Raw genomic sequence first — 15,246 nt, forward strand, 5'->3', positions numbered from 1 at the left:
TGAGCTGGTTCCTGGCTACTTAAGAGACCAGCTCTCTCCTAATAGCTGGGATCAGCCAAGATGCTTCTGCTAACAGTCCCCAGATTTGAACTTTAGGCAGCCCCTAGTCCAGGGATTCTCGCAACAAATTTTTTGGTGGCCTCAGAGTGTGGCCGCATTTGAGAAACGGTGACCTAGTCAGAGTGTTCTTAATGGAGGATACTGCCGTCTGGAACTTTACTTCGCTAATCTATTCATCACAGTCTGATTTTACTGACCTTCAGAATATTGCGTAAGGCCCATGTGTTTACTCGTGCCTCTGCCTGATGCAGGCCATTAATGGAGGAGTCTAACGTTTAAAGGAATTGGTTAGGTAAGTAGCTGGTTTGTCCTCATTATAGTGCCTTTGTGCAATATGAAATTATCTTGGGGATTGGATGTAGACTGTAGGTGGCACTATCTGGCTAATGCTGATTTTAACTGTGGTTTAGTCATACACAACGCACCTGAAAGCTTATGCAATGAGTGTATATTCAGTACAAATGAATTAAATAAAATGCTTCTGCAAACCTGAGCAGCAGTATTGCAAAACTTTTATAATGCTGGGTCTCTTTAAACAGTTTAAAATAAAATACATTCAAATAATTTTAAACGTAAAATACACAAAAAAATATGCAGCTAGTGAAGACAGCAAAAAACAAGGGTACAATTCATTACCAGTACTTTGACTTATCTGTCAAGTGTCTAAACTGCACTCTTGCCATGAAGTATTTTTCCTCTGTAGTTATACAATCTGGCATTCCCTATAAAACACTCTCACAGGGCAAACAGCCCTAAAAATAAATACTTTGTCAAAATTACAGGAACGGCCTTAAGCAAAAGACTTTTGGGCAGAAGCAGAACCTCAAGCCTACTTCAGTCCCATGTGCTGCCCAAACAAAGTTCAACAAAATATAATTTGGTCAGCCAGGATAAAACCTACTCCTTAACCATTTTACAGCCTTTCCAAATGTAGCCTTCACAGTTAAAATTAGTTTTTCCATTAATACCATTTTATATCATTATTAAAAGCACTAAAACATTTGCCTTGACAGCCTGTAGCAAATGATTATCAGTTATGGTTAATACAACTGCAATTATATTAACCCTATAGGATTTGCTGTTGCCAAAACACAAGTCCTAATTACTCTCCCATTTTAGTAGCTGGGTGGCCTCCTGTTAGCCCCATTTGACTACCTGGGTGGTTGAAATAAGAAGTCTAAAGTTAAGAGAGAAGACAGGAAATTGGGGGGGGGGGAGGGGCAAGAAGGAAGAAGAAAGTGAAGGCTGAAGAAAGCCTTCCACTTCTCTCCTATTTCTTCCCCATCCCCCACATCATATTTCCTCTAAGTGTTAAAAATACATCAAATTTCTACTGCCACTGCTATCCCCAACTCCATTTCCAACTAGCCTGGTTCTTATCGACCCCATCACTGCAGTATCTGACCACCACCTAAATATTTAAAAACACAATCTTTTTGTCGTATTCCCTCCCTACCCAGCAAAAAGATAGAAAACCAACAATAGGGAAAGAAAGACAGAAAGAAAACGAAAGGCAACAGTCACAGTAGGTCCTCTACCTTTTGTAAGGGCCAGTTAAAGGAAGGACTCCTGGATACCCAATCCTGCCCTAGGACTGGGCACCACACTGGATTCCCTACATTGCTTCTCCTCCCTCTCCCCTTTTCACAGCTCTGTTTCAAGCAGTCAGTGCACCTCTAAACTACCATCCTGACAGCCACCTCAAAAGTGTCAGAGAAACATGGCTTCAAAGAGAGTGGGTCACACAACATTACAGGATCCACAAGCAAGGCAACCAGTTGCAACATCTTCCTCTGGCCCTTTTACAACATAATGGTCACCTCTGTCCCTAGCTTTGTTTTACATACCCTACTGTTGGCCTTCCTCAGATGATTTAAGACAGGGTTGGCTTTCTATCCTTTTGTACACATGAATGTGACAACTTTCCAGGGTTTTGATCAACCAGTAATTCTGGTGGTTACCTCAGACTTTGTGATCCCATTTCAACTAGAGTACACTACTACAGATATTACTGTTTTAATTGTAAATGCTAGCACTACTGGTCTTATCTCCTTAATTCAAACATGGTTTAAATTTCTTATTTTAGCTGTTCAAAGAATAGTGCTTAAGTCTTCAGTATGTTACTTCAGCATTAAAACAAACATCCTACGCTAACATTTATTGTGATACAAAAGAGAACAAGGCAAAACATTAGGGAATATCTAAAAGCATATTGCAAATTTTTGTATCATATTATTATTATATTGCATATTTTATTTTTAAATAGATTTTTTTTGCCTTAAGAGCTAGCAGAAAGAGAAAAATATACTGAAATGCAATCTAAGACATTTCGAACGCTGAAGTTGCCACAAGTAATTCTATCCTGTTCAGTCACTCACCCAAACCCAAGTTTTTTGTGAAAGCAAAGTGTTACTTCTCTAAAGTAAAAAACATCAGATACGATTTTACTTTGAAATGGAGGAGACTACTCCCTTATGCTTGGCAGCAGCATCTCTTATGGCCTGGCAGGCATATTATTGTCATAACGAGCAGGTGGCCTTGAAATTTAAGAATAATGACACTTTACAAGGTAAAATTTGTGTTCACAAATGTGTTATTTTCAGGTTAAGAACCCTAATCCGTATTAGACTGAAGTATTAATTATTTTTGCCAGACCAAGTAATTAAAGTCTATAATTAAAACACCACACAGTAACTTGATATGTAAATGACTTCAACTGTAGTTCAGTGAGTTGTTTTTCTGATTTTTCTTTCTTTCTTCTAGTTAAAACAATTTCATGCATGGCCATAACAGCTATTCTGATCAGTTTTACTGAATCCAATAAACCTGAGACACAAACTGCCAAAACCCAGGAAATTCAAAGTTTAGGTTGAGCCTCTCCCCATAAGTCATAAGGTTGTACTCTCCTCCCCATAAAAAATTGTGTATTAAGGATGAAGGGTCAACCTTGAACCTTGAATGGTCAACCTTGGATTTCCTGAATTTATGCGGCTTATAGCTTAAACTTCATACAATTAAAAGGGTTGTCTATGTGAGTATATCTAAATTGAAAGTTTAAATCAGTGTAATCCTGCTCATCCTGGGGAAACTCATTTCATCACTTTGCTCTCCAGTAGTCCTGATGTAGTTTTCTTTTTGTACCAGGAAGATACAGGGAAGTTATATGACTTCTCAAGGTCACAGCAGTCAACAGCAGACAGGACTGTCTACTCCCAGTCCCCTACTGGAAATCTCCATATAGCTTCATATACTGCACTTGCAGATGTTCAGCAATCCACTAGAATGATAGATGGATAATTTCCAAGGAGTTTGGATTAAATGTATTAGTCCAGCTGACTCCAAAATGACTCCTTTAAATATTTTTATTTGAGACCAAATGCCATAGCTTCCTGGTGGCAATGTGTGATATTAACTGAATTCAATATACAACGTATAAAATAATTATTCCCTCATCTCCTCAAAGTGTTCCAAATATGTTTTTCTTAAATAAAAGAATTCTACTAAGCCCTAAATATTTTATACCATAGTTCTCTGCTCCATTCTTCCCCAGGGGGGATAAAATTGATTTTTTGTACTTGTTTTTATTTAAAATCAGATTTTATTTAAATTACAATACATTTTTAAACAAACATTAAAAATTAAATTTGAAATTCTGACATCCTATGTGAAGGCCTAACTTACCATAATCTATTAAATAAAAAAATATTGAACAGTGCATGCTTGCCACCAAAGCTTTAAAGAAAGTCAAACCACTCTACTGGCAGAAGTCATTGGTAACAACATGGAATCAGTTTATTGAAGCGTTAAACCAGCTTTTGACAGCAGTAGCTTTTTCTGCTCATACAAGGAAAATATTCTCTTCATTTCAGTTTATTCAACTATTTCTGTTCAATGACTAATTCATTCAAAGTAGTGAAACCAATTGGGAGATGAAAGTGCAAGAAAGCTTGTTTTCCTCTTCCAATCTATGAATAAAAACTAGGAGTGACGATGAGCTCTACTAGTTCTAAAATCTTGAATGTGGTCACCGGAAACAATCAGTTCAATTCACTAACTACTTATTAAAGAAAGACAGTATAACTCAATTTTAAATGAAAAACATGTTTAGATGAACATTTTTCTTATGTATCCAGCACATTTAAAGGTAGTTTTATTTAACTAATAAAAAATGTAAATGCTGCTTAATGTTGCACATTTGTCATTGAATGCCAGTTTCCATCCAAACAGGGCTTGACACATCACAAGAAAAAAAAAAAAAATCAATCATTTTGTAAACGCATCACTAACCACTTTCTAACATGTTAAAAAATGTAAAAATTAAGACTCTGAATAAATGTACGGTAAGCTGCATAACTGCTAAAAAACATGTATAGGTATCGTGTATCTTCCTGCTTAGCAAAAAATAATACCAAATTTAGTGTAAAAACTATATTTAGTTGAAAATCAATATGTTTTATTGGTTACCAACCAATGAGAATCACCTTTACTTAAGGAAAGTGAACTAAAAAAATACAAATGCAAAACAAGATTAAAATCAATGATTTAAATTACTGATTTAAGTCGGTGATTTTCAAATTGGGGTACTCATACCCATAGGGGTACCTGAGCTCTCGTCAGGGGATACGCAAGAAAAATCCTGTAGTGGCGGACAATGCATTTTATTTAGTAAGACTTGGCAATCTGATCATGGATATATTATGATCTTCTCTGAGATGGGATAGGCAGTAGACTACAATATTTGGAAAGGGATATGCAGCCTAAGATGTTTGAAAACCACAGATTTAAATCAATCCACCCTGTTCCAAATGAATGAAGCCCTATAAATTTAACTGTGCAAGGACATTCCATTATGTTCTGAAACATTAACGATCGCATTAATGAAACAGAGAGGGTTACAGAGCTCCCAGTACATTGAACAGTAGTATAACGTACAACAGGCAGATTTGGACTGAGTGAAGAAAGTGAGAGGAGAAAGGCAGAAATTCAGTAGCCCAAGCAACAACCTGGTGATAAGGAACATGCTATTTCAACAAAGAAAGCCACAGAGGAAATGGACATGGATACCTGATGGGCAAACAAAGAACATGATACACATACTCGTGAATCAGAGACAAATCAAGTGGGTAGTAGTACAGATCATATGTGGCCACATTTGGATCAGATGATAAATTAGCGCTGGCATCAATGAGCTAAAGGCTGAGAGCAATCGACAAAGTGCCAGGAATAAAGATCTATGAAGTGGACAAATGGAAAGAGCCAGATATCCAGAATGAACATAAAGAAGTTGTGCAGAAGAAACTTCATATCTCTGGTGAAAGAGGAAATGAACACTGAAAAGATACAGAACACTGTAAAAAAAAAAAAAAAAAAAAAAAAAGGAGGGGAGATTACAAGAGCAGCTGAACAAATGTTGGGCTACAAGGCCAAAACGAAGAATCCAAGGTGGATAACAGATAAAGCGCTGCCGCTGAGTGACAAGCGTAGGAAGCCAAAAGAGAACAAGGAGGAGGACGAAAGTCTAAGAGCAGAGTGCAACAGTCTGACCAGACAGATAAAACAAAAAGCAAACAACCAGACAAGCAAACAACATAAAGAAGAATATGCGAAGAGAAATGTGATATGGGTTGTATCACAAAGTCAGAGAAATGAATGGGATAGATATACAAGCTGAAGAGGCCCGCAGTGAAAAGCGAACACGGACAAACAATTGGGGGCAAACAAGTAAAGAACAAACAATGGAAATAATATTTTGAAGAATTATGCAATGTGCAGAATACAGTAGATGGAACAGTTCTGGACAAACTTCAGAGCACAAAAAAGGGAGAACAGAGGCCAGAATTCTTAGAAGAAATAATAAAGATCTTGACAGAAGTTTGAAAAAGAAAGACACCAGGAAGTGACAACATAACTGCAGAGCTGCTGCAGGCAGGAGAGGACACACAGCAAAGATAATAGACCAGCTCCTCAACAAGATTTACAAATGATAGCAAATGCCACGCAAATGGGGGAAAGTTGTAATAGTACCAATCCATATAAAAAGGCAGTAAGAGCAAGTGCAAGAACTACAGATTAATCAGTTTATTGAGCGTACCAGGAAAAAATTTCACCAAGACATTTCAGAGGAGAATGAAGAGGTATGTGGGAGCAGCACTTGCAGAGAAACAGGCTGGATTTTGACAAGGGCTGTCAATTAATTGCAGTCAACTCACGCGATTAACTCAAAAAAATTAATCGCGATTTAAAAAATCAATTGTGATTAATCGCAGTTTTAATCACACTGTTAAACAATAAAATACCAACTGAAATGTATTAAATATTTTTGGATGTTTTTCTACATATTCAAATGTATTGATTTCAAATATATTGATTTCAATTACAACACAGCATGCAATGTGTACTGTGCTCTCTTTATATTATTTTTATTACAAATATTTGGACTGTAAAAATGATAAACAAAAGAAATGGTATTTTCAATTCACTTCATACAAGTACTGTAGTGCAATCTCTTTATCATTAAACTGCAACTCACAAAGCTAGATTTGTTTTTGTTACAAAACTGCACTCAAAAACAAAATGTAAAACTTCAGAGCCTACAAGTCCACTCAGGCCTACTTCTTCTTCAGCCAATTGCTAAGACAAAGAAGTTTGTTTACATTTATGGGAGATAATGCTGCCTGCTTCTTATTTACAATGACAGGTTTCAGAGTAGCAGCCGTGTTAGTCTGTATCTGCAAAAAGAACAGGAGTACTTACCTTAGAGACTAACAAATTTATTAGAGCATAAGCTTTCGTGGGCTACAGCCCACTTCATCGGATGCATAGAACAGAAGATATAGTAAGAAGATATACACACACACACAGAAGGTGGAAGTTGCCAAACAATCATCTTAATTAACTAGCCTCTTACAGTTTGTATGGTAACTTCCACCGTGTGTGTGTGTGTGTGTGTGTGTGTGTGTGTGTGTGTGTGTGTGTGTGTGTGTGTGTGTGTGTGTGTGTGTGTGTGTGTGTGTGTGTGTGTGTGTGTGTGTGTCTATATATATCTATCTTCTTACTATATGTTCCATTCTATGCATCCGATGAAGTGGGCTGTAGCCCACGAAAGCTTAAGCTCTAATAAATTTGTTAGTCTCTAAGGTGCCACAAGTACTCCTGTTCTTATTTACAATGTCACCTGAAAGTGAGAACAGGCATTCCAAGGGCACTTTGGTAGCCAGCACAGCAAGGTATTTACATGCCAGATAAGCTAAACATTCATATGCCCCTTCATGTTTCGTCCACCATTCCAGAGAACATGCTTCCATGCTGATGACGCTTGTTAACAAATTAATGCATTAATTAAATTTGCAACTGAACTCTGAGGAGGAAAATTGTATGTCTCCTGCTCTGTGGTTTTACCCACATTCTGCCATATATTTCATGTTATAGCAGTCTTGGATGACGACCCAGCATATGTTGTTCGTTTTAAGAACATTTTCACTGCAGATTTGACAAAACGCAAAGAAGGTACCAATGTGAAATTTCTAAAGATAGCCACAGCACTTGACCAAAGTTTAAAAATCTGAGGTGCCTTCCAAAATCTGAGAGGGATGGAGTGTGGAGCATGCTTTCAGAAGTCTTAAAAGAGCAACACTCTGATGTGGAAACTACAGAACCTGAATCATCCAAAAAGAAAATCAACCTTCTGCTGGTGGCATTTGACTCAGATGATGAAAATGAGCATGCATCAGTCTGCACTGCTTTGGATTATTATCGAGCAGTACCCATCATCAGCATGGACACATATCCTCTGGAATGATGGTTGAAACTTGAAGGGGCATATGAAGCTTTAGTGCATCTGGCACGTAAATATCTTGAGATGACGGCTACAACAGTGCCATGCGAATGCCTGTTCTCACTTTCAGGTCACATGATAAACAAGAAGGGGTAAAGGGCAGCATTATCTCCTGCAAATGTAAACAAACTTGTTTGTCTGAGCAACTGGCTGAACAAGAAGTAGGACTGAGTGGACTTGTAGCCTCTAAAGTTTTCCATTGCATTAAAAAAACCACAATTTTTTGTACATAATTCTACATTTATAAGTTTAACTTTCATGATAAAGATATTGCACTACAGTATGTGTATTAGCTGAATTGAAAAATACTTATTTCTTTTGTTTTGTACAGTGCAAATATTTGTAATAAAAATAAATATAAAGTGAGCACTGTACACTTTGTATTCTGTGTGGTAATTGAAATCAAAATAATTGAAAATGTAGAAAACACCCAAAATATTTAAATAAATGGTATTCTATCATTAACAATGCAATTAATCATGATTAATTTCTTGACAGCCCTAATTTTGATCGGGATGAAGTACAATAGATCAGTTATTTGTGATAAGACAGGTATTGGAAAAGTATACAGAACACAACCAAACTTATTACAACTTTATAGACTTCAAATAAGTTTTTGATGGCATTGAGCAGAAAGAATTATGACAAGTTATGAGAATGTATGGCATCCCCAAAAAGTTGATCAAGCGGATAGAAAGCATCCACAGCAAGTTGATGAATGCAGTGACAGTTGATATAAAGCTGACTGAATGGTTCAGAATGACTGTAGGAGTGAGACAAGGAGGCATGCTATCATCAGATTTGTTCAACTTGGTACTGGAATCAGTAATAACTGTAGCCCTGAGAGATGAAATGGACGGAGTCACATTATATGGCGGGACTGTGCATAACCTTAGATTAGCAGACCATACTGACTTCACAGCATTGACCAAGGAGGATTTACAGAGACTGACTGACAAGTAGACTGAGAAAGCAGAAAATTCAGATTAACAGGAGTCGGGGCACAAGTGGCAGGTGTGTGCCAAATTCTTCAGCGGACTCCAGTATGGCCTTTTTAATAGGGAGCACCAATTTTGAAGGAGCCGTAGCTTGGAGAAGATCCACTAATGCCTGGATTGTAAAAGGATGTGAAGAGCTTGTACATTTCATCAACTTCAGGGTTGGCAGAGTAAAGGTGAGAGTTAATAGGGCACATTGGGGCACTGCTGAAAGAGGGCAGAAACAAAATTACAGACAGGATTCCTGTTCTAAAATATTGACAGTTTTATGTATGAGAGAAAGATCTTCTGACCCCTGTCCAATAGATGGACCCCATCTCCGAGAAACACTGTGGTGTCAGAGTTTGTAAAGTTTCTGTTCCATAAGGCATGAATTTTTCAATCAGCAGTGACCCCTCCCAATTTCCCTAGTTAATGGTCTTCCAGCATTTATTAATAGTTTTCATGCAGCGTTGGGGTACACTGGCAGAGCTGTGGAACACAATGGCTGTGGTATGGTTGGAGTGCATTGGCAAAATGGTAGGGTGCAGGAAGGTTGGGGTGCATTGGTAGCTCTGGGGCTGCAGGCTGATCGGGGTGCACTGGCAGAGCTGTCGGACCCAGGGTGTTTGAACTTCACTGGCAGAGCTGTGGGGTGCAGAGTAGTGGGGATGGAGGAAGGTTGGGGTACATTGGCAGAGCTGTTTTGTTGAATGCCATGCCTCCCTCACCTGAAGGGAGCCAAGAGAGGTTGGGTGCTATCATCCAATCCAATTTATGCCCCTCCTCCTAACCACCCTCCCTTTGCTACAGTCCAAACCCTTCCCCCTAAACTCCCACTCAACAGTCACACATCTATTTTTCCCCCAAAGATACTTTGATTATTGCCCCCACCCCTCAAAAAAAATGAAATTGCTATCCATGCTATCCATGCTATCCACAAATTGTAGCAACCTTCAGTCACTCAGTTCAAAACTCCTTTTGTTTTAGGAGAGGGCATGCAATTACCTTATCTTTAGATGTTTACTGAAGAATGAGTTCACAGCCATCAAAAGGTCTGTGATTCATCCAGTCATTAGTACCTCCCAGTTTAACTGTACACAAGGCATTAGAAAAAAAAAAAAGTGAAACTAAAAAAATGCACACTACACATCCCTAATTAATCGCCTTTTGTTTCATCCCATCCCCTACAATTTGCCCAACTTTTTGGCCTGACGGCCACATCTGGATATGGAAATTGTATGGTGGGCCATGAATGCTTACGAAATTGGGGTTGGGGTGCAGGTGGGATGAGGGCTCTGGGGTTGGGCCAGAAATGAGGAGTTCAGGGTGCGGGAGGGGGCTCCGGGCTGAGGCAGGAGATTGGGGCATTGGAGGGAGTCAGGGGTGCAGGCTCCGGGCAGCGCTTATCTCAAGCAGCTCTTGGAAGCAGCGGCATGTCTCCCTCCGGCTCCTATGCGGAGGTGCAGCCAGGCGGCTCTGCACACTGCCCCGACTGCAGGCACCACCCCTGCAGCTCCCATTAGCCACAGTTCCCTGCCAATGGGAGCTGTGGGGGTGGAGCTTGGGGCGGGAGCAGCGCAAGGAGCCCCCTGGCTATCCCTAAACATAGGAGCCAGAGGGAGGACATGCTGCTGCTTCCAGGAGCCTCGGCATGCGCGCTTAGAGCGGCCTCCAACCCTGCTCCCCAGCTGGAGCGAGGGAGTAGGGCAAGCCCCAGACCCCACTCCCCAGCGGGAGTTCGAGGGCCAGATTAAACAGGCTGGAGGGCTGGATGTGGCTCCCGGGCCGTAGTTTGCCCACTCCTGAATTACTATTAAAGTTTATTATTAGCATATATATTCTGGAGCATAGTCTGTGTTTTTTTACCTTTCAAATTCACCTAACAAAATCTTGGCATTACAAAAATAACAGCGCATGGCAAATCCCCCTTGAATTTCACAGGAGTGGGAAAGGCCCTTAAAAAAGAAAGGTGTGATGGTGATGGCTGTGAACTCATCAATCAAATTATGCAAATCTCCCCTTATATTCAACACGCAAGGTATCTTCTCAATACAGATCTACTATTTGTATTTGTTTCATTGTATAACTGTTTAATACTGAACTCTCTTTATATCTGAAGAAATTTCAAATAATTTATCATTAAAATTCAGACAAATGCTGACTCTGTTTAACATTTCAGAGAGACAAGGTGGGTGAGGTCATATCTTTTATTGGACCAACTTCCACTGGTGAGAGACACAAGCTTTCAAGCCACACAGAGCTCTTCCTCAGGTCTGCCTGAAAGCTTGTCTCTCTCACCAACAGAAGTTGGTCCAATAAAAAGATATTACCTCACCCACCTTTTCCTCTCTAATATCCTGGGACCGACATGGCTACAACTACATGGCATTTAGCATTTCAGTTATTTGTCCAACAATCGTTTAGAACATTTCCTCTTTAGCATATCTGTAGTTCAAGATAAGGACAGTAATTTGATAGGAAAGAGAAGGCATTTGATTACTCCATAGACTTGCAAAAGAGGATATCAGAAGTAATTAATTAATTTCAGTTAAAAAAGAAAGGTTGTTCCAGGCCCAATATTTCATTCTGAAGACTTATAACAACTTGGATGTAATAGTAAATATTGATAGTACCTATTCCCATAGGTTTAATAAGTAGCAGCTGTTACCCAACAGAAAGCAGAATAATTCTTTGTATCCCAACCTGGCACATCGTAAGAAACATCAAGTACGAACGTGCAGGCCTATTCCCATCCAGATGGGATTCACTTAGCTGATGGAATAATATAGATGAGATGTTGTTTAACACAGGAGAAGTACAAAAATAAAAGGTGGCTTTATATTTTCTGAACTAAGAATGTAGCTGGAAGGTTGCATGAGGATTAGTATTCAGAGTTTAAGGCTGGCTATATCACAGGGACACCTTTAGACAGACCATGGAGATTTGTCTGATGTGTCAGAGGCATGTCTGTACCTTAGCTCATAATGATCTTCAAAAAGAGAATTCCATAAAAGATTGGTCTCCTGCTGAGAAGCCAAAGTGCCCCAGAGGCCTCAGTGTCCCACAGTGATTAGTCTCTTATCTTGTTTTACAGGTATCTACGCTGAATCTGGATTTAGTTCTTTCACAGACTTAACTATTTGAACATATTGTTTTCTCTATATATCAAATTTGGTTACCTTTAAATCACCTGGTTTGTATCTCAAAGGTGGCATAATGGTGCCAATTCTCTTATAAGCGGAAAAAACTAACCACATTACTACAAGTAGGTTACACTCTTCATGCTGTTGAAAAAACTTGAGTTTCAGCCATCTTAGCAGGTCCCATGAACTGCTACCTCAGCATCCAATGGCTGACCCTACACTAGTCTCCTTTCTGAAAAAATCCCACACCACTCCCAGCCACAGCTAAAATTGGTACAGCTCTAATACAAACGGTTATATAAGTAAATAGCAGCTCCTCTTGTGAATCTGCATCATAATTAGATCCTTTGCTGAAATCAAGGGAAGAACTCCTGACTCCAGTGAAGTCAATGGCAAAACTCCCTTTCACTTCAAGAGGGACAGGATTTAATACAGTAAGTATAAACAAAATTTTTAGGCTTTTGTCAGATTTGCAGCTCAGAAAAGCATAGCCATTAAGGCAGATTTTGCATTTTGGTTTGTCTCATTAAAAACTTAATACTGTCCCTATTTACCCCCTTCCCTAGGTCTCAAAGCAGCATTGCAAGCACTTCAGTACCCATTTTGTGAAATTATTCTCTAAGCACTTAATGGAAAATCCACCCTTACCTAGACACAGAGTCAGTTCAGTTTAACAATTTTAGTTCTCACAGGAAAGTATAAAAATAAAATTACAAAGAAAAATCATTTTTGGGTAATTTTCCAAATGTCAGAAGACGCAGTTTATCCAATGAAAAGTAATGAGAATTTCCAGGAAAATATAAAGCCGCTTGTTGAATATAGCAAGTTTACCACTCATTCTCAGATTTAAAAAACTGCAGGATCCATGGGTTGAACTCCAATTTCCCCATGTGCTCCTATTAATTTTTCAGTAGGTAGCACTACAGAAATTAAGAAAAGGGTGAGAGTTGTTTGTTTTGTTTTTTTTTAAGAACTAGCCATTTAACTCTTACCATTCCAATTCGAGTGCCTAGATACAACTAAAATAAAACAGTCCATACAGTCATATATCATGCAACTAATTCCAAACAGTGGACACCTGTGGCCATATAAATCCTCATTGGACTCAATGGAGCTCTACCAAGGTGCAAGGAGCTGTTTGCAAAGTCAGTTGCAGAATCAAGGCCCATAGTTTGTAAACCTGTTACACATTTTTTTTTAAATAAGGAATATGTGGGTTTTACCTGGAAAGTATTTCAGTGAGCATCACAAAGCCAGTGTAAGCTAATTCAAATGCCCCTCTATGCCTGGACTGCAAAAGATGGTGTTTAAAGTAGTCTCCTATATCTTTAACCTAGAAAAAAATTTTAAAAAATGCAAGTCATGATTTGAGTTGATACAACTAGTACTTTTATTTACACAAAATACTGAAATTTCAAACAAGTGTTCCCCAACAATGTCCATACCACCTTATGCCTCTACATCTCTCATTTGAGACACAACAATATTTCCTCAGGTTAAAACGGTCACAGATAGTGATCAACAAATAAAAGGAAAATACAAACTAAAACGCAAGAGGTAAAAGGCATTTTACTTTAAACATAAGAAAACTAGCACAAAACATGCTAGACTCAATTCTTGTAATCAACAGTGCAGTGTCATTAACTGTCCTGTAGGACAAATTATAGAAGACTGTAGTGACCTATGTGAGACACTGATTTCCTGAGCTACAAACAAGATTCTCTCATGCTGTTTTACTCAGGATGTTAGCAAAGGGCAGAGGCAAATGTCCACTGAAGAACATGAATGGAAATAAATATTTGGAAGGGTATTTGTGAAGGGGAAAGGATGCCTATAATATTTTAAGTAGCTGGCCCCTTACATCTCATAACTTTCCAAACACATTACTTCTTAAATTAGATAGCTTTGTTCACAGAAAGAGAAAAACAGCTTGCCAAATAGCAAGTTTTGTATTTAGTAAGAAAATATACTTTATTTTTCAAGCTTCTAAAAGGGCTCTACTGACCACAGATTGTAAAAGAGAGTCTACACTGTCCATTTAATTGCTTAGTATAACAAGAACTACAGTTAAAATGTGAAATATACGAAAATGTTGTCTTAAGAGACTAAATGCCACTGACATCATGTCCTATAATTCTATTAATAAATCAAGTGTGTAAGCATCAGTACATCTTTAGAAATGCCAGGATTTAATTCTGCAAAAAACAAAACATCTTGTCAATACTACCTATTATTCTTCGTAAGTTTCCATGATGACTATATACTGAAGACACACAAAAAATGGATAACTGAATCATGTGACAAATCTAAGATTATACATTTTAAGTGCAGATTCACAAAAGTTCAACCTGACAAGTGGCTCAAATAAAACTCAGGGACAAAATTATGCCCACTCATTTTGAGAGATAACTAAAAGTAACACAGTTTATAAACTGTAGAGGATACTATCACAAAACCTAAGCCAGGTGCATATACTTTTCCACCCTATTGCTTCGTAATGCATGTTATCCAAATTCTGGTGAAGCAAAAACTGGCACCGAACAGGAAAAAGACATTTCCCCTTTTACAGTCAAAGGAAATCTAAAGTTTTTTCATCATGTATTATGAAATCCATATATCAAGATACAGGAAGAAAAGGGCATCAATACTTGCAGATATTTGAGCTAAATTATCTCCTGGAGCGGATTTTAATCCAAATAGCATCTTAGTGCACATGTAAGATTTTAGCTTTCCAAGCAGAGGCAAGTGTAAATCTCTCCCCTTCTCAAATGTTTTACACACACAGCACTGGAAATCCCGAGCGTTGAAAAGTCATAAATCTAGCCCCCCAAAAAGTCAAGATATTTTAAAAATACACTTGGAGTTCTTTTTCTTTGCTTTCTAGCTTTTCAACCTGTAGGGTTCACGTTTTCAAGATTTTCTCTACAGCCATGAGGACTAGAAACTTGACTGCATGTTCTAGGATTTTAATACCAAACATTCAGAGACTCATGAAAAGACTGGAAGAGTTGGCAACACTGCTATCTAGATACAGATACTGACTTTTTAAAATTATATATATATATATAAAAATAAAAAATCCACCAGTACTTACTAGCAGAATTCCATTGAAGTTACTAGTCCAGTAGTAAGAAAATGCAAAATTAAAGCCTTAGTATTTCAATTGAATTTGTGAATGGTAAACACCAAGGAGCACAAAGACAAAAATTACCTTTTTTGGCCAAGTGAT

General features: G+C 38.3%; 1 protein-coding gene across 15 annotated transcripts in view; it reads right to left on the bottom strand.

Moving 5' to 3' along the window:
* Nucleotides 1–15,246, bottom strand: part of THADA (THADA armadillo repeat containing) — a 299,475-nt gene that overhangs the window by 235,774 nt on the left and 48,455 nt on the right. For 14 of the 15 annotated variants that reach the window (XM_037895818.2, XM_037895817.2, XM_037895819.2 and 11 more), the window contains one exon: nucleotides 13,241–13,350. In XM_037895818.2, coding sequence (XP_037751746.1) covers nucleotides 13,241–13,350 — 110 coding nt within the window. Of the gene's footprint in view, nucleotides 1–9,511; nucleotides 9,603–13,240; nucleotides 13,351–15,246 lie in introns of those variants that run through there. The other variant, XM_043543767.1, reaches the window with a different exon arrangement.

This window comes from Chelonia mydas, chromosome 3 (assembly GCF_015237465.2).
Source record: "Chelonia mydas isolate rCheMyd1 chromosome 3, rCheMyd1.pri.v2, whole genome shotgun sequence".
NCBI classification, from domain to species: Eukaryota; Metazoa; Chordata; order Testudines; family Cheloniidae; genus Chelonia; species Chelonia mydas.